The following is a 19513-nucleotide window of genomic DNA, read 5'->3' as shown; positions in this document are numbered from 1 at the left end:
GTTTCATCAAGAAGTACACCATTTGAGTACTTGTTGGTGTCTGGGCATTCTAGGCTGATTATAATTAAGCGGCCATGTGTTGCTGCTGTGTTTTCTGTACTTGATCTGTATATGTAGGTGACAGAGTACATAAGGAGAGGAAGGAAAAGGAATCAACAGCGACCCATGGGGTTAATCCAGCCAAGATTTAAAGCCATAATCAGGACAAGTTGAAACATTTCTTTGGTGAAGTAACATTTTTCATTATAATCACAAACATCAACACAGATGTTTGTGATCTCACAGTACTTGTTCTGTTCTCACAATCTTGTTTCACACATGAGCAAGTTCACTGTAATTTTCCACCTGTGAGTTCCTGTTACATTTACACACAGTCATTTTTTTTAACGTTGATTTAAATTATTTTTTTAATATTTAAGTCTCGTACACTTCCTGAAATAGTTATAGTCTGTATTTTACTGCATTTTGAAGTAAATGTATTGCAAACAGCTATTATGCAATGGTTGAAATGCATAGCTGATAGGGCTGGTTTGGGTGGATCAGATTAAACATGTGCTCATTCTGATGTTTATGATTAGACCTGACTGGATGGAATTCAATTTTGTTTTCATAGAGGAAGAGATGTGGATCAGTGGTTTTGGATTGAGTCTGTATTACAAAATTACATGTTGTGAAACACGATGCAAAGTAAAAAATTACACAAATAAATAAAGCGTTATGTCATTACATCACAACTGTGAACATTTTTTATTTAAATTGTGGGGGAAACAAACAGTAGGTTAATGTTTTAGAAAAGCATACATCCGTTCATGATGCAAACAGATACAGATGGCTCTCCGAACTGATTATTGGCACCCTGGTGTTACACTGAGATGCTTACTGAAGGAAATCCAAATGCCCCAAAACAGTATAGACACAAGCACGGCCAGGGTCAATAATTTTTTACAAACTTGTACTGGCCTATTTTACTAGTAATTTGGAAACATTTTAATAGGAGAAAACTTTGAAAATGAGACAGGGCCATGGCAACTGTATTGTGTCCTCTGTATTTCTTTCTGGAAGTTTTAGTATTCTTTCTTTTGTGTAGTATTACGTTTGGAGAAGGTTGTATTCATACCCATATGTAGAGAAATCAAATTTGTAATACAAATAAATAAGATAGATAGATAATAGAAAATGAACAAGCCAGTTATTAAATATGTTACATTTGGTTGGGAGAGGGTGCTTTGAGACGATTGAGTATTTAAGGAGTTATTATTTGAGTTTGTATGTATATTAATACATTCATTGTATTACTTGTATTTATTTATTATGTGTTTATTTATTTATTTATCATAGCATTTGACCTAAATATTTCTGAAATCCTGGCCACAGCCATGAAATTAGCCACCAGTCGACTCGTACTACGTACACCCATCATTTCCTTGTGTGCACAGTGCCGTATGAAGCGCTGGAGGGCGTTTGACCTACATCTCATCATTACATTGCATTTCATTGACTCCTCTCAAGCTCAAAAACACCGCAACTGACATAATCACAGACTGATACAGGTCTGGTATGTTTCGTTAAACAGGTATACACTAATTTATGGTGAGCGGCCAACAGTAACAGATCATGTGGCGGTGCTCTGTAAAATTGGAAACCACTGGAAACCGGAACGACATCCTTGTTTCTGTCGGTTACAGTTTCTCGTCGGAGCCATAATAGAGTAACGCAGAGTTTGAAAGAAGGAAAAAAGAAGATGGCAGGTGCCAAAGTAAGTTGACTTTCTTTCATATTTCATAAAGAACGTACCGACTCTTGTGTCCAGTTTATAAGCGTGTGTTTGCTGTGTTTGCTGTGCAGTTACGAGACGTTGGAAACCAATTGTTCTCCGTCATTGAGCTTCAGACGTTACACGTTGGCGACATGTTGAGACATGTTAAGACCGATTGATTGTCCCCCATTGAATGTATACGGAACATTACACATCTGTATTGTTTTTAACAATATGAGAACATATCGGTGCCCTCAATTATGCATTTTTAAAAACATGTAAAAGACTTAACTACTTGTATTGTTTGTTTTTTGTAGTCAGCGTCGGTGTTGTGTATGGATGTTGGGTTCTCCATGTCCAACTCTGCCCCGGGGGAAGAACCTCCTTTTGAACTTGCGAAAAAAGTCATCCAGAAGTTTGTCCAGCGCCAGGTAAACTTCTACCACACATTGACAAAAAACAAATCACCTTTTAGGATCTCTGTAATCTTTGATACAACACTAAAAAAATGCCCTTTGACAGGTTTTTGCAGAGACCAAGGACGAACTGGCTTTAGTTCTGTTTGGCACAGACTCCACCAAGAACTCACTGGACCAGGACGGCCAGTACCAGAACATCACTGTGCATCGTAACCTTATGATCCCGGATTTCGAGCTTCTTGAGGAAATAGAGCATCAGGTCCATCCAGAGAGTCATCAGGCTGATTGTATCCTTATGCTAACTTTTTTTTAAATACAGTTTTTTTTAGTTAACATTGCAGGTATAGGTGTATAAATGCCGCATTTACTAAAGATGTTACAGTGGCATATTTGGCCAAAACAGACAATCATGGTATGTTATTTTATACATTAACAATTTCTTAATTTATTTCTCAAAAAAATTATTATATGACTACATGTTATTGATATTTTGATATACATTCACAGAACCCCTCAGGCTATGCAATTTGAAGGGCTTTCCTTTCACATTCAGTTGTTATATGACAGTAATACCACAGGTAGCTCTTCAGTAATTACAGTGATATCAGATATACTAGAAAGTAACAACATGGATTACCAAAGGAAAAAAAGTATCAAACACGCAGATCTTCAGGACAAAGTTATCTAATCTCAATATCGGCAATTCACTCTGGCTATGTCACACCAATCAGAGCTACTTTTTTTGTTTGTGGAGCTATAACCAACAATGTTTTACTCTTTAGTAAAGTTTAAATCAAATATTTGCAAAATAATACAATAAAGCAGACAATTCTGTGTGAGTTGTGAGGTAAAGAATACACACTTTGACTTTATTCATGTACAGATCCTGTTTGTTTAGCCCCATTGTCCTCGATGGTGTGCGAGAATCAGTTTCCTCCTTAACTCCTGTTTAACAGGGCTGGATGCTCTTGTTGTGTGCATGGATCTCCTGCAGACAGAAACAAAGTAAGGAGCCGCCTGGATCGCACACATGATTCTCACGAATAACAGAAACAAACAAACTAATGTCCATGCACTTTCATGTTATTTTGCTGAGGGGATTATTCCAATGATATGACATTGTGTTTGGGGTTTCTTTTTAGGGGGAAGAAGTGTGATCGTCTCAACATTTCCCTCCTGACTGACCTCAACACTCGGGCCAGCTCAGAGCAGATAGACGTTATCATTGAAAACCTGAAACAAGCTGGCATCACCCTGCAGTTTTTGTAAGCGTCAAACACATCCACTATCTGTCATTTTATAGCAAATATGATTCAGAAGCTCCACAAATATTTCTAGTAAAGTTATAGAATAATGATATTAGTAATGCATTTGTGTGCGTCAGTACTTCTTTTAATAAATGGCAGCCATTTCATTATTATTAGAATATAAATTATAGCAGAGCTGTGAAAGACAGCATGACTAAAAGATCCAGAACAGCCACTCTGATCCATCAAAATCAGGCTATTGGTGGGAAATATTTTATTTCAGATGAAACTTGGCATGCTACGCACATCTTTTTTTAATTGGTATACAAACACACACTCTTGTTCTTGATTTACCGAATACTAACTGTACAGTTATTAGAAGTCACTCTGGATAAAACAGGCATTCTGATTCTGATCAAACCTACAATGTTAAATAGGTCTCTTCTAAAGTACTTTGAGTCGAGTTTCATGGCATTTACTCATTCCTATGTATGCTTCCTTCCACCAAACCAATCTCAGCTTGCCTTTCCCTGTGGAGGATGATGAAGAGAGTGGACGAGATGCGGACAGAGGAAGCCCAGGTCACCCGGGCATGGGCAAAGGTCTGTCCGAGGAACAGAAGAGCAGCGTCGACATAGTGAAACACATCATGCTAAACCTCGATGAGGAGAACGGCCTGGATGAAATTTACTCCTTCAGGTTTATTTCTCATATCTAATTTCTTTCTTCACATGTGTGTTCCTCTCTGAATCACATGGCACTTTTTACACTTAACAGTAATTAATACACACTAAAAGTAATTAAAACTGTTATTGAATGATGACTTTGCTTTCCCTGTGCTTCACTCCCACTGTAGGAATGCAATTGAGCAGCTGTGCATGTTCAAGCGTATCGAGAGGAGACCCATGGCCTGGCCCTGTCAGCTGACCATCGGCAGCTGTCTGCCCATCCGTATTGTTGGATACAAAGCAGTAAGTGTACTGTGAAGTACAGTGGATGAACATACACTACATGCATATTACAAAGCTACATTAAATGAAAGAATGTTGAGTTCCATCACATCTGAAAAAAGGTCTGTTGCATATGATATAGATATATTTGCTCTGACATTATGCACACAAAGGCGACGATAACCTCACGAGATTGAGGAGGCTGCAGTTTTTAGAGCCAGGCTCCGTGTTTTCGAGGAAATCCTAATTTTCTGTAGGTTATAAATGTCAACCAATGAAGTTTTTAATCTGTTCACGAACACCCTGTGTGGATTATAGTAACAATAAGACTTAATTACAAAGTGCTTTTCAAGCTAGACCTAAATAGAATAAGACAAAATACAATACCACACACACACACACATTTACAAAGAAATATAAATGCATCTGAACGTAGTCTACTACAAGTAACCTACAGGTTGCATAGTTTGTAACTATTTCTGTAACTTCCTGTGTATTCTTTGAAAGCTGCTGAAAGCTGTCTGACATGACTGCAGCTTTTCTCACCCAAATCCACTTTCCAATCGAGGTGCAGTTCATCTCGAACAAGCCCAATATTAAACCCGCCTACGCTTCCGCAGAGGAGCCGTGTGTTGGCTCGATGTTATCAGTGCTTTCTGAGTGCAGTGCAGAGCGGCCGTGGTTAGGTAGCCAGTGGGGCAAACACAAGGACTCACGCATGCGCCTCCAGACTGGCTTAATATACAAAGCACAGAGAAACTCACACGCACACGCAGAGTGTGACTTTATTCTCTGCTTCCAGGTGACAGAAGAGAAACTTAAGAAATCGTGGACTACAGTTGATGCCCAATCCAACAAGAAAGATGACGTGAAGAGGGAGACTGTCTATTGTCTGGATGATGACAATGAGACAGAGGTGGAGAAGGATGATACCATCCAAGGTGAACAAATTGTATGAGATTAGATTACTTAATGTTGTAATTATCACTCAATAACACTCTATTACAAATATCTTTTGTCCACAGGTTTTCGTTATGGAAGTGATATTGTTCCCTTCTCCAAAGTAGATCAAGAACAGATGAAATACAAGCACGATGGGAAATGCTTTGCTGTCCTTGGCTTCGCCAAACAGCACACGGTATTATATTTCTATGCTGGTGTGATGTGCCTGTGATCTAAAACAAATCTCAGATCAAGTAAACCTGAACCTTTTTAGACTTTGCTGGTTACTTTATTCACCGACTGTTTCTTTATCCCGTCTGCCTGCAGGTACGTCGCCATCAGTTCATGGGGACTCAAGTCATCAAGGTGTTTTCTGGCAAGGATGATGAGGTGAGAATGGAGAGACCCGCCACATTGCTGGTGACTACGCGTTGATACTGACCTGTTTCTCTCTCTGAGCAGCATGCAGGAGTTGCGCTGTCCGCTCTCATCCGAGCGTTAGATGAACTCAACATGGTGGCCATTGTACGTTACGCCTATGACCGGCGTAGCAACCCTCAGGTGGGAGCAGCCTTCCCCTGCATCAAGAAGGACCATGAGGTGAGATCAGACTACTAAACATACTGTTAAAGTTTATTAAACGGCCAGTGTGTATGAATTAGCGGCATCTGTGTAGACAGATTAAATATATGTTCCATTTCTGCTATTAGATCGCCGTAAATCCGACACACTGGACCTTTTTAACTGTATTTGTGTCAAGTAGCACATAGTTAATGATCTGTCTCTCCCTCTCAATAGTGTCTGATCTACGTCCAGCTGCCCTTCATGGAAGACCTCAGGCAGTTTACATTTCCTTCTCTTGAAAACAACAAAAAGTTCACTCCGTCGGGTACAAAACACCAAACATTTGCAGTTAATATGCGGCACAAGTTCTGAACTAATGTCACCTACACTGTGTGTATCATTTAAAGAGAAACATCAATGAAAAGAGCTCACTAAGAGATGCAGGACTGGACTTGTGTGTGTTATGTGGTTCCTCTAGACACTCAGCTGTCTGCTGTGGACTCTCTCATTGACTCCATGATGTTGTTAGAAGAAGATGATAATGGAGACCAAAAGGACATGTTCAAGGTCCACCACATTCCCAACCCTGCCTTTCAGAGGCACTTCCAGGTACTGCAGTTTGTATTTGAGAGATACAGTACTTATATTACTTACTTACTTACTCTGAGTTGAGGCAGATAGTAAAGTTTTTAAGGCGACAGGGCTGTCATTTTTTAATCTATCTGACTGGAGCTTTACCAGCTCGAGGCTGTTCATGTTCAACCAGGATTGCTTCTTCCTCAGTCACTATCTGTCTCAGCCAACCTTTCTTTCAGTGTCTGCATCATCGGGCAGTGAGCCCCTCTACCCCTCTACCCCCCATGGAGCCATGGCTGAAGGCTGCTCTTGAGTGCCCTGATGTCATTGCTGAACGTTGCCAGGGTCCACTCGAGGAGGTGAAGAGGAAGTTTCCTCTCACAGAAGTGGAGAAGAAAAAGAAGCTGAAGACAAGTGCACAGATTTTTGGCAAAGAGTAAGTTTGACTAAGTGTGGTGGTTGGTCTTTGAACATTACAGACAGGATTGTTAGTCACGTAGTATCCAAAATGTTCATGTAGAAGATTAGTTAAAAAAATATATATAATCTTACATTAGTGTTTAATAAATGTCAGTACGGACCTTTTACTGATTTATAAAACATTTGTTGGTAAGTGACCTCTTTGCCATTCACAGCTCTGGTGAGCCAGATGCCAAGATGGCGAAAGGAGACGAAGAGGAAGATTATAACCTGGCTGACATTGCCGAAGGCTCTGTTACTTCGGTGAGAATCAGGGGAGATGGATTACATAAAAGTCCTAAAGAGAGAACCACTTTCTATAAAAGTCAGCTATTCCAAATAAAGTACTTTGCCACTTGTTGTAACAGGCCTACTCTTCCATTTTACCTAATTTCTCACTCATTTTAAACTCTTGTCCAGGTGGGAAGCGTGGATCCAGCCAGAGACTTCAGGACTCTGATCAAGAAGAAGAGTCTTCCATTCGGAGAGGGTGAGATGCACAGTTTTTCTATTTGTATTGTAAAACATCATGACTCATGTTCAGCCCTTGTAAATTGTGTTTCTCTTTGTTTGGTTGTGGTGACCCCCGTGTCCTTCCCAGTCTGCCAGCAACTGACTCGCAGGCTAGAGCAGTTGCTTAGCAACAAGAACACAGCGTACTTCATGAAAAGCATCACCTGTATCCAGGCTTTTAGAGAGCAGTCTGTTAAGGTAAATAAACATTCACTATCTTTCATTTAGACAAATGCATGATGATGTGGGGGTTTCTGTTGCAGAATTCTGTCACATCGGAATGCTTGGTTTTGGTTTTGCAATGGAGATTATGAGTCAATTTGAGAGGATTAAAATGAGTCTGTTTAATTTTTTGCGACTTGAACCAAGGCCAGTTTTTGTGTGAGTATATGCGTATGTGTCTGTACATAGGAGTTAGCTTTTAGGAGACTCATAAACGGATTTTGAATGTTTCATATTGTTTGTCATTCAGCTGGGGGATGCCAATCTGTACAATGGCTACCTTCAGTCTCTGAAAACAAGCATCCCAAACAGAGGGCTGGAGGTCTTCTGGGACCTGCTTGTTCAAGGTATGATAAGCTTCTTTACTGCAGGATTTCTCAAAATCATTTTTCCCTTGAGATGAGAATTTTCACATCATTTTCTGGGTGCAAAAATTAAGTAAATAATGCAAAAGTGGGAGCTGAAAATGTGTCTGAATCACAAGTTTGCTAGAAGGCCATTTTAAATGTATTTCTTTCTGTTTGATTGACAGATGCTGTAACTCTGATCAGCAAGGACGAGGTTAAAGGAAGCACTGTATCCAAAACCGATGCTGATCAGGTGACGCCCCCTTTTAAACCACTGTGAGCTGTTCAGGAAACAGATATTGGAAATGAAGGTGATCTTTAGAATGTACTTCTACTGACTGAAGCATATTTTGTACTCAGTTTCTGGTTACTGAGGAGAAGAAAAAGGAGGCGGCTGCACCACCAGCTGAAGATACTGGAGATGTTGATGACTTGGCAAGTGGGATTTCTTTTTTTCCGACCTTCAGCTTTAAAATATTTAACTGTAGTTGCCAAAACTTGTAGTTAGACCATTTCCTGTATTTTTAGGATGGCCTATTGAGACCTTTCATATAAACGCTCCAGTCTTACAACTTTATTTGACTCTCTTCCTATGCAGCTGGACATGATGTAACAGTGGAAGTAAGGGGAGCGTCTGCAGTGGACATGCAGAGAAACAAGAAGAATGCAATCATTCAGCTCGACCAGACCAAATTATTCCAGCCGTCCATTGTTCTGCCTCCCACTTTCGGACCCATGACACACCTAACACTGAGTAACTGCATACATACTGCATAGACCAATGTTTGATTTAGCTTAAGTGTATACCAGTACTGCATGAAAGACTTTGTTTAGGGCTTTAGATGTGTTTTGTCTTAAATGTCCAAATGATTAAAAAAATTATCCTGTTCTCATTCGTTGGGAATTTTCAGTAATGTTGGAAGTGAGTGCTTTAAATCTTAAGATTTATGTTTTTGAATGAAAAATCCTTTGTCATTTTACACAAGACATCTCTGCCATGTTCAAGAAACTGCAGGTTTATTATCTTAAAGCTTAATGCTCGACTTGTACTTTGATTTGTATAACAAAACATTGTAAATAAATACAGTTTCCTGACAAATGTAGTAAAGCACAATGCCGTGGTGTCATTTGCAACTTGTACAGTGTAAAGTAGAATCTTAGTAAACCAGTATCTGATGTTTAAAATGCTAGATGAACAACAGTGTGATGTCCACATCCATGCGGCCTTTCTTTAACATACCCACTTGATAAAACGGTCGAACAAACTGGACATGGACATATCAGAGAAGTCTTTTCCTTTGAAGATGGCGTCCTTGTCATCCATGGCCAGCTTCATTAGGATTTTTTCGTCAACGTCACTTCTTGTGGCTATCACCGTGGAAACGACCTGTGCGCCACGCATGGCACTCACGGCCTCGTCCAGGTTGTTGCTGTCAGTGATGCCGTCTGTGATGAAAACAAATGAAACCTCTGCGTTGCGTCTCGTCTTGCGAACATTTCCTTTACCTAAGATGTTGTCGATGGTGTATACGATAGCAGGCCCTATGCTTGAAGAAGAATCGTGATATGTCAAGTGTGCGATGCCCTTGGCGATGACGGCGGGGTCGTGTGTGAGAGGAAAAGCCATGTGGTTCTCTGTCTCGTTGCCAAATTCAACTAACGCCAAGCGGGCTCGCATACGATCAGTCTTGCTGTTGGCCAGTCCCAGTCTGTCTGCCACCTTCTGCACAAATTCACTGACGTGCCGGAAATTCTCCATCCCAAGGCGCTCCGAGCCATCGAGCAGAAATACCAAATCCACCGGCCGCTGGGAACATGCAGCTACATCCGGCTCTGTAATGAAGGGAACCAAATCAATCACTGAGCAGCACTCCATTATACTATTCAACAAATGACCTAGCCGTGGACAACACCTACCACGTTTACAGGGGAGATCAGGGCACACAACCACAGGATCTGGAAGGGACATTGAATAGACATAAGTTAGCAAACTGTTTCAGAAGGACATGTATGGTCCTCCTGCTGTGTGTGTACTGCTGGTACAGGCTCACCAGGACAGAGAACAGTCTGCATCTTCTCTATGAAGTCCTCGGCCACCAAGTCAACGTAACGCTTCATCCCACTGACGCGCTCCTTCTTTTTGCACGCGATCGACACCAGGATCTCGTCATCCTGTTCCTTTTGAAACATATCACCAATCCCGATGGCATTCACCACCACATCGTTGTCGCAAAGGTAATTGAGCAACTCCTCATCGTCACGTGGGTCAAAGCGACCGTCTGTTATCACCACCACGGATACTTTGGCTTGGGCTCTCTTGCCGTCCCTGATGAGGTTATCGTAGGCAAACTTGAGAGCTGAGGGTGTGAAGGTGCCCCCGGCTATCCACTGGAGCTTCTTCACTGCTGTTTTAAAGGCAGACATGGAGTTGACTTTTGGGTCGTCGAGACGAATGGCCTCAAAGGTCCCGTTGTGACTGAATTGAACAACTCCGACTCTTGTGCCTGGAAGAGTTAGACATGTCAAGTGGTGCAGATGAGGCTGGCCTTACTCTATGACTCAATACTTTACGAATGCTTTAACCCAAGAAAAAGACGAGTCACGTATTAATACAAACATGATGCTGTTGTGAGTCTTTTGAAATGGCAGTAAGATGCAGTGTGTGTCCATGGATCATTTATGTGTTTTTCATTGTTTTTAGACATGCAGGTGACAAATAAGTTATATCGTGCTTGGGCTGCACGGAAAATATTCCTATCATAAATGATTTGTTGGTATTGGTCTTTACATTGGATTTGTTGAAAGATAAAGTAAAAACCTTATTCAGAAATGTGTTTTCAGCAATTAACTGAAACATTAAAACCAAAACATTGCTGATGTTTTGACTTAATGTTTACATTAGTTTGAATGAGAAACTGTTTACAGTAGGATGTTGAAATATGAACTGGTAACACTCCAGGTGGCTGAAAATATGCAATGCTGAAAATCTGTTGTTACTGTACAGTTACAGGATTAATGAGTGGGGTCCTGTCTACATGTGTTGGCTCTTAACTGTCGTGGATTAAGTGATTCACTCTTTGGAAATGGTTAATCTCTTATGGCAACCTCTACTTCTCGTCACTTGAAACTGTGTCTGCGAAAAGATTTGCTGTGTTTTGACTGTACCGGTTGATGACGCAGGGTCGCTGGCCATAGATCCCAACCGGTTGATGGTGTTGATAACAAAGTTCTTTTCCAGGGTGAAGTTTGTCAGCCCAACACTCTCTGAGCTATCAATTACAAATACAATGTCCAGAGCTCCACAGCGCTTCTCACAGTCTGAGACAAAGAACAAGAACTGGATCAGTATGTAGAAAGACACTGACCGATGAAGCTGTTTGATCGGTAATATTTACCACAACAACCACACGTCTCCCTGATGTAAGTCATGACATCACAGTCCTGCAGTGACAGGTGTGCATGTTAGAAGTAATACAACCAAGGACTTGTAGTTGCTATATAGTATTTTCAAGACTGTACTGCTTTATGAAGTTGACTCACATTGAGCCCAGGATCGCCCACTGGTCCTGCGTCCCCCTGCACGCACAAAGAGAGAAATGTAATTGGATCTCAAATGTGCACGCATGGGCAAGTCATTATCTGAGTGGTTGAGCTGTTGCTTACATCAGATCCAGGATCTCCTCTGGGTCCTCTCGCTCCTGGCTCACCAAGCAGACCCTGAACTCCCTGCACAGAAAACATTTTTCAGTGGAAGTTGTTCAGCATAAAGTTGCGTTCTCAATCATTTCTTTATTGATGGCTGCATCTGGGTTCCTGTAGAAGACTACCAGAACATGTGGTAGTGGGTGGTTTTTCTTAAGAACGACTAGAGCTATGAATTACTGAACAAAACACCATTCTCTTCACATGCATCGTGAACATCAATCACTCGTCAAAACACAGGTTGTTCTGACTAAAACCCTAAACATTTTGTTATTTAACTTACAGGCTCTCCTGGTGTTCCGTTATCCCCGGCTTCTCCTTTGGCACCACATTCACCTCTGCCCCCCCTGGGTCCTAGTCTACCTGGATCACCTCTGTCCCCCTGGGAAGAGCAGAGTTACTTTAGATTCAAGTATGCAACATATGCAGGAATTTTGTGAGGTAAACAGAAACTCCTACAGTGGATCCCCTCGGTCCAGTATAGTTGAATCCTGGTCTTCCATTGTCACCCTTTATTAGAAAAAAAGAAAGAATGTTGGAGCATTTTACATGATGAAAGTGATTGACAGACATTTTTTACCCACTTTTGGTCCAGGTGGCCCAGAGTCTCCTCTCGGTCCAGGATCCCCAGAATTTCCCATGCTGCCCTGCAACCACAGAAATAACTCAACAAAAGTTTCATCATCAACAGTGCATTTCACACAAATATTTTGTGAAGAATATACTTAAAACACACGCAGACAATGAGCAGTTTTAGGATGTTATTAACGACACACATTTTCACCAGGGCTCCCTGTTTCTCCGGGCTGAGCCCTCGGGCCCGGTAATCCTTGGTCTCCCTGGAAGAGAAAGTACGAGGGAAAACATCATTACTGGACACGACCTTCACTCCAGCCCACATACACAGACCTATCCAGGCTGATGGGAATTTGACAATGCACAGTGCTGAACAACTAAAAGAAAACAGCATTATTTTGCAGTCCAATTTCCCTGGAAGATGTTGTTTACAATAACAAGCTCAGCTCGGGCTATCTTGGCAGCGGACCCAGTACATGAAGGTGAATCTTAGGAAACTGCTGAGTCATCCCTCTGCCAAAATCCCCCCACAGCATGATCCCCTCACCTTTGCGCCCTTGAGTCCATCTTCTCCAGGCCGGCCTCTGCCTCCCTCTGGCCCATGTTCTCCCTAGAAAATAAATGAGTGTCAGGATTTGCATTACGCCATTAGTCATCAACAAATGTATACAAAACATAACAGCAAGGCAATAATTATTTTCAGTAGAATATGGGCGTAAATATCCAGATAATCTGATTCCGAAATGCCCAATAGCAACACTTAGCTGAATTAGGCCGGGCCAGGAAGTGTTTGTGATCTTTCTCTGCAAGATTAAATCCCTGCAGAGGGATTTGAAACTCATGGGACTCATCTCTGTCATGCTGTTAAATTCCACTGCAATTTGTTAGCGTTTCACAATAAGTCGTTATTTGGCTCTCAGATTTCTTAGCACCAGCTCTCTTTCCCATCATGTTATTATCTCATGTTATATCTGCGTGTTATTTTTAAAGCACATTACATTACGTTGAGTCATATTTCTGTAGAACTGTATTTTCTGCAGCTTTGCCAAGTTGCTCTTCAAAAAGTTTCTTTTGAGCGCCGAACTTACCTTCCCTCCTTTTAGCCCATCAGGACCTTGTCCTCCCTTTGTTCCAGAGTCTCCTCTCCTTCCCTGTTAATGTTTATTTAATGATACTTTATAACAAACTATGGCAATATTTCTCGAAATTATAACAATTCTTTTAAATAAAAGTGTTTTTGAGATACCTCTTCGCCTTTTTGTCCAGGTTGGCCAGGACCCCCCTGCAAGAGTTAAGCGAATTGAGTCAGCTTTATAACTCGCTAACAGAAATATATAGCAGAAGTAATTATGATGAAAATAAATGTTGTTCTGTACCAGAGGGCCCTTTTGTCCCGGTGGACCTGGATTTCCAGGATTTCCTCCTTCACCCTAATGAGAGAGTTTTTATTTTGTTTTTCAGCAAAGGATAATCTTCATTTTCAAACAATGTTTCCTGTTGTGTTTTATTGAAGGTTTACCTTTGGTCCTTGTTCACCAGGAATGCTAGACGGACCCGACCTTCCGGTGAGGCCTGGGTCTCCCTAAATAAACAAAAGGAAATTATCTACTGCACATTTGAGACGTCTGACTCATAACGGGGCTCATAGCATTATGAAACGAGCATAGTAGTCTCTCAGGCTTGTTTTTATCTGGCAATAATTTACAGGGTAGAGAGAGATCCTAGATTTGATTTGACACTGACTTTTGTTCCGTTACCGCCAGGTGGTCCAGTGTCACCAGCATCTCCATGGTAACCATCTAGTCCCTTTCAGAGACATGAGACAGAAAGATACAGTAGTTCATTAAACCAGTAAACTAATACTTATTATCGCTCATTTCATTTCACCTCATAAATATGATGAAATAAGACGGTTAGAATAGCACTGCACCCACAAATGATCTTACCAGAGATAAACTCTCTCACCTCGGTCAAAACATTTAAGATATCAACAATCGCAACTTGAGAGCACCATGTAAGCAAACATTGAACATGACCACTAGACTTACCTTGTCACCTGCATCACCTTTGCAACCAGGAGCGCCAATTCGGCCGATTTTACCCTGAACATTAGAGTGAATGACATCATATCAGTGTGCTGAACAGACTGAGAGTCACTGTATGCTGTACATTTCACTTTGTCGTTTGAGGACTCACCTTTTGACCGTCTGTTCCATTCCTGCCAATGAGCCCTGCCACACCCTGGTTATACGGACGTCAGTGAAGACAGAAAAATTACAGTAAACAAACGTTTACGGTGTCGGATGTCGTAGGATATTCAATACGTGCAAGCAAACATGAAAACTCTTATTTACCTTTACTCCACCTGATCCGAGTTCACCCTGATGAGATAAAGAATAGCCATCGATTTAACAGAATGTCATTACATTTGACAGATGGAACAGAAAAACGGGGGGGATAGATTTCTCTCACCTTGTCACCGTTCAAGCCAATCTCTCCCTATGAGCACAGAAGCACACGTTACTGAGATAAAGAATGACACATTAGTTAACTATGAATGTGTAGCACACAAGATCATCAACCAGTGGGCCTCAGCAAACCTTCGGACCGGGATGTCCGATTGGACCTTCAATGCCAGGATCACCCTGTAATATAATAAATCATACTCAGCATTAAAACGATACAATATTGTTCTTTTTAGTTTTCTTTTTACAGAATTTCAAAGTGGAATAACGTTGATATCTTCGACCTACCTGTTGACCCATTTCTCCTTTTGGCCCAGTGTTACCTCTGCCTCCTTTCATACCCTAGAAATAATAAATACAAAAAATAATTTCGTACAAGCAGAAATATGCATACTAAGCATGTTTTTAAATTTGTTTTTTGCTACTCACTTTTGAACCTCGGGCCCCTATTGGTCCGGGGATCCCAGGAGTCTCCAAGCATTTGTATTCAAAGCACTACATGATCAAACATGACAACACAATCTTATTAATTGTAGCAACACATGAAAACATGTCTGATCAAATAACATAGATATAGTAATTGTTAATGTCTCCTTACCTGTAAATAGGCTTGATGTTTCTGCAAGGGAAAAACAACAATAAGTGAAAAGTGCCTCATAATGACACTGTAAGTTAAATCTGAATTAGAATATAAGCATCACCATAATTTTTATGATACGATCGATGGAATCGGTCTTTATTTCCGGTTTCCCTTCAACGATGTCCACAACTATGTAGTCATCACGGTACACTCCAGGGAGAGAGCTGGCTATCTCCCTCATTCCTAATTCATCAATGCTCCGAGACGCTGCCACTGAGAAGATGTGGATCCCTTTGTCCCGGGCCCTCTCTGCCATTGCCTTTATCCCTCCACATGGATCTGCTGTCACATGCCCGTCAGTGATGACCACAGAGAAGAGGACGGCCTTCGTCCCTGAGAAGTGGTGGGTCATGTGGTGAGTCATTTCTTTAAGGGCGCAGTCGGTGTGGGTGCCTTTGCCTTCATATACAATCCCATTGAGGTTCCTGATGAAGTTCTCCTTGGTTGTGAACGGACTGAAGACGTGTTGCGACTCCGAGAAGTTCAGGCCTCCTATAGACCAGGAGATCTGGATCTGGCCCCTGTACTCCACATCAGACAGCCTCTGGGCAAAGATCTTGGTGAACTCCATAACTTTTTTCACCATGCTCCCAGGTGGAGACTCCTGTAAGGCGATGGTCTCAGAGGTGTCAAGGGTGAAAAACAGCTTGATGGGACAGTCAATTATCCCGGCTGGAGGAGAGAACATTGACGGAGGTGTTAACATCTTTACTGCGTTGTTACAAATGTAACATATACAGTGGTAAAAAGTAACTGGTACATTTACTCAAGTATTGAGTAAATTCTCAGGTTTTTATTTGTCATTGTACAACATGGTTGACCAACTACATGTTGATTGTAGTCTCAATTTGCTACAAAGGAAAGAAAACAAAAAAATATATATATTATATTTTATATGGATGGTAGAGGATGAATTAAGGAGTCTCACAGCCAGAGGAAAGAAGCTGTTTTGAAGTCTGGTGGTTTGGCAGCTGATACTTTCTCTTTCCAGAGGGCAGCAGGGTGAACAGGTTGTGGCAGGGGTGGGTTTTGTCTTTTATTAATATCCCCTTAGCTCTTCGCAGGCTCCTCTTCTCACCAATATCACTGGTGCTCAGTAGAAGGGTGCCAATGATAGAGCCCTCCCGTTGTGTGCCGTGCACATCTCATGCCAGTTTGTTGTCAGCAACAGCATCTTGATTAATATTTGAGTTCACAAGCATTAATTGACAGCTAGGTTAGAGACTTCTCTGCTCTGATTGGTTGTTTTTTGTTGGGCGCAAAAGCCATAAGGAGCAATAAAAGAAGGCAGAGGAATCTTGTTTTTTTTACACAGATTATCAGTCTTGTGTACTACTGTCAGCATAGTAGTGTTGGAGCAAATGTGAAAAGAATAGTTATTTTTATTTGTTATCAACTGTAGTTCTAAGTTTACTGTATGTCGTTGCAATACTTAAATCTTTAAAAGAAGACTTATTTCACCATTGAATACATGAAAAGGCCTAAATGATTTGATTAAAAAACACAAGACATGATCATATAGACTGATCTCAATATAATTGGATAGAACTCACTCTTACAACCTTTAGGTCTGGGCGGGAGTGGAGGTGCAGTTGGATCTGGATCTCCTCCAGGTATTGGTCTGGGCCCACGATAGGGCAGACCTTGAGGGATTGCAGCTTGGAGCATGCACAGAAAGATGAACCCTGAAATCATCGCCATTTTTCCTGCAAAAAGACAGACAGAGTAGAGAGGGCAGTTGTTTGAGGCTTACTTTTCACTCCAACGCTCCCTTTTAAATGCAGGAAATAGCCTGTCAAACAAGTGAGTCTTCACAGAAGGCATCTTCACAGAGTTTAGGAATGTTTATCGTTGTTTTAAACACTGTGAATAACCGCACTGTGTTAAAAAGAAGGATAATATTTAAATGTGGGGCTAAAATGGACATTTCTTTGGTTGCATCCCATGAAACAGTCATCGACTTTGGGGGTTTACAAACTATTTCCTGGCATTCATGATAAAACATAAAAAAGATCGAGATAACATTTTGTTTAAAGAGGGCCTGTTTGGTGGGGGCTGATTGGACAGCGGTTCACTTTATGTGTAACTTTTACTAAGAGCACAACAGAGGGATACTATTTTATCGAGTGAAATCGAAGCCAGGCAGCTGTGCTGTTGCTAGAATGTCATTTACTGATGTACTACTTTGAGGTTATCTTGAGTATTTCCTTTTACTGGTGCTTTATACTTTTACTACAACCCAGCAGTAAATACCGTATTATACTTTTTAGCTTATGACATTAGTTTCACAGCTATGCTTCACACATTCAAATGTTATATTTTTTTTAATGTTATATTGATTAAACTACACATTACTATATAAAGTTACTATATAAAGTATCACACTAGCTCCACTGGACCAGCTACCATTAAAATGTAATAGCGACACCAGAGTGTAAAAAGCCATGCATTAAACTTTGAATTAATGGATAATAATCTTATTAACAAAAATGTAGTGAAGTAGAAGTACACTATTTCCCTCTGAAATGTAGTGGAGGAGAAATATAAAGTATCATAAGATTTAAATAGTCAAGTAAATCAAAATTGGATTTAAATACAGTACTTGAGTAAATGTATGTCACTTTCCACTACTGCTGCTTATATATTAATGCATCAGTTATTGTGGTCCAATGCTACAGTATATTATATAATAATATAAAACTCTGACGGTGGCCATTCTGGATACTTTTACTTATGATGAGAACATTGCTGCTAATAATTTGACTTTCACTTATAACAACGTCAGTGACCCCTTAATGTATCTCTCTTTAATTAGTTTTCTACCAAAAACACGCTCAGCTGTTAAGTAAAGTAAGCAGAAGACTAATTTTACGGCTCACTCAACCTTTATACAAGTTAAATAAAAGTGTACTCACCGACTGTACGGACAAAGCTCTGAAGATGCGACAAGAAACTACCGGGAAATTGATCCAGTTTTCAAAGAATGTAAACTATAGATAATCTTCTCAATCAGAGTTCCCATATCAGTCGACTGGCCCAGGGTCAGCTCGAAATCAAGAAGACGGAAAGTTTTAATCTCCAATTGACGCACGAGCGCGCCCGGTGCGCGCGCTCTCACGCTCGCGGAGAGGAATTTCATTGGCGAGATGATGTTTAGACCATCGGCTGCTGTTTGACAGAGCAGCTGGATTCAAGAGAGGCAGCACAGTGTCCAAAATGTCGCCGTAGTTCTGAAAAAGAAAACAGCTTTAAATAAACACAAGATGCTCTAGTCATCTATTTATCTGCTCGATTTGACAGAATAAATGTGAGTCACAGACTGATTCTCTCCAAATAGCAGCTTTACAAACACTTCAACCCCACTGCTGCATATCCTTACATGGAGAGAGCTGCAGGCTCCCGGTCTGTTTATACTGCACCAGAGATGTCATGTTGGAATTGAACCGCTTCAACTATCCAGAAATTATACTTTATGAAAGAAGGATTTGATTAATCGATCGGTCAATGAAAAGAAAACAATTCCATCAGCTTATTTTAATCAGTTTACACAAATATGTCAAACCGCTTGCAGGTTACAGTGTTTTTCTGTTTGGGTTTTGGGCCGTTTGTGAAATAAAATAAGCTATATAAATACATCTCCTTAGGTTGTGGGAAATTGTACACATTGTATCCATACAGTACAAGTATGTTTACTCTGAGTGTAGTTTTCATGGACTTCTTCAGTATTCACATGTTGTGCCCTAGTTAACATCATTTGAACTACCTAAAACAGGGGAAACATATTTACACATTAATGTATCAATATCCATTCATGTGAAATAGAACAAACTAAACTAAATAATACTCACAGAGCCTACATTTTGCTGTGCATTCTTCTGTATTGTACTTATAATTTGAATGAAGGAGTTATACTGAAGTATTTAATAAATAGTTTTGCTCAAAAGTTCCCTGTGGAATTTTCTTGTAAATGTGGTCTTGTGTAACATTACTGTTTACATTCATTATTAACACTCTTTTAATTGTGGGGCAACAATTACTTTTGACAGTTACAAAACCAGAAAATGAACCAATTTGTTGTAATGTGTACTTCCAATACATTTTGTCCTTGGACAACCAATCTACTTTACATCTGTTT

At 40.6% G+C, this 19513-nt stretch overlaps 2 protein-coding genes across 3 annotated transcripts; one reads left to right on the top strand and one right to left on the bottom strand.

The window, feature by feature from the left end:
• The first annotated feature begins 1469 nt into the window (after positions 1-1469).
• On the top strand, positions 1470-9098 carry xrcc5 (X-ray repair complementing defective repair in Chinese hamster cells 5). The gene is made up of 22 exons (XM_034561932.1): positions 1470-1573; positions 1686-1756; positions 2074-2187; positions 2279-2462; positions 3132-3180; positions 3318-3440; positions 3942-4121; positions 4279-4393; positions 5175-5313; positions 5398-5510; positions 5642-5704; positions 5777-5914; positions 6113-6203; positions 6357-6487; positions 6694-6890; positions 7090-7177; positions 7334-7403; positions 7515-7624; positions 7899-7995; positions 8181-8248; positions 8356-8430; positions 8594-9098. Exons 2-22 carry the CDS (start codon positions 1742-1744, stop codon positions 8606-8608), a joined length of 2175 nt encoding a protein of 724 aa, XP_034417823.1. The 5' UTR covers positions 1470-1573; positions 1686-1741; the 3' UTR covers positions 8609-9098.
• On the bottom strand, positions 8990-18486 carry LOC117750654 (collagen alpha-2(VI) chain-like). Of its 2 annotated transcripts, none has more exons than XM_034561930.1 (28): positions 18294-18486; positions 16932-17084; positions 15440-16050; positions 15337-15357; positions 15168-15233; positions 15027-15080; positions 14874-14918; positions 14746-14772; positions 14628-14654; positions 14470-14514; positions 14322-14375; positions 14017-14079; positions 13793-13855; positions 13650-13703; positions 13520-13555; positions 13362-13424; positions 12821-12883; positions 12474-12536; positions 12282-12344; positions 12157-12207; positions 11981-12079; positions 11659-11721; positions 11536-11571; positions 11391-11436; positions 11161-11313; positions 10047-10499; positions 9913-9951; positions 8990-9828 (listed from the first exon to the last, which is right to left on the bottom strand). In XM_034561930.1, exons 2-28 carry the CDS (start codon positions 17077-17079, stop codon positions 9227-9229), a joined length of 3108 nt encoding a protein of 1035 aa, XP_034417821.1. In that variant the 5' UTR covers positions 17080-17084; positions 18294-18486; the 3' UTR covers positions 8990-9226. The 2 variants fall into 2 exon arrangements, with proteins under 2 accessions (XP_034417821.1, XP_034417822.1); XM_034561931.1 differs by having other exon boundaries at positions 8998-9828; positions 16941-17084; positions 18294-18402.
• Between the last annotated feature and the right edge of the window lie 1027 nt (positions 18487-19513).

Source organism: Cyclopterus lumpus, chromosome 21 (assembly GCF_009769545.1).
Source record: "Cyclopterus lumpus isolate fCycLum1 chromosome 21, fCycLum1.pri, whole genome shotgun sequence".
NCBI classification, from domain to species: domain Eukaryota; kingdom Metazoa; phylum Chordata; class Actinopteri; order Perciformes; family Cyclopteridae; genus Cyclopterus; species Cyclopterus lumpus.
Note: the sequence above shows the minus strand (reverse complement) of the source record. Positions and strands in the feature narration are given on the sequence as shown.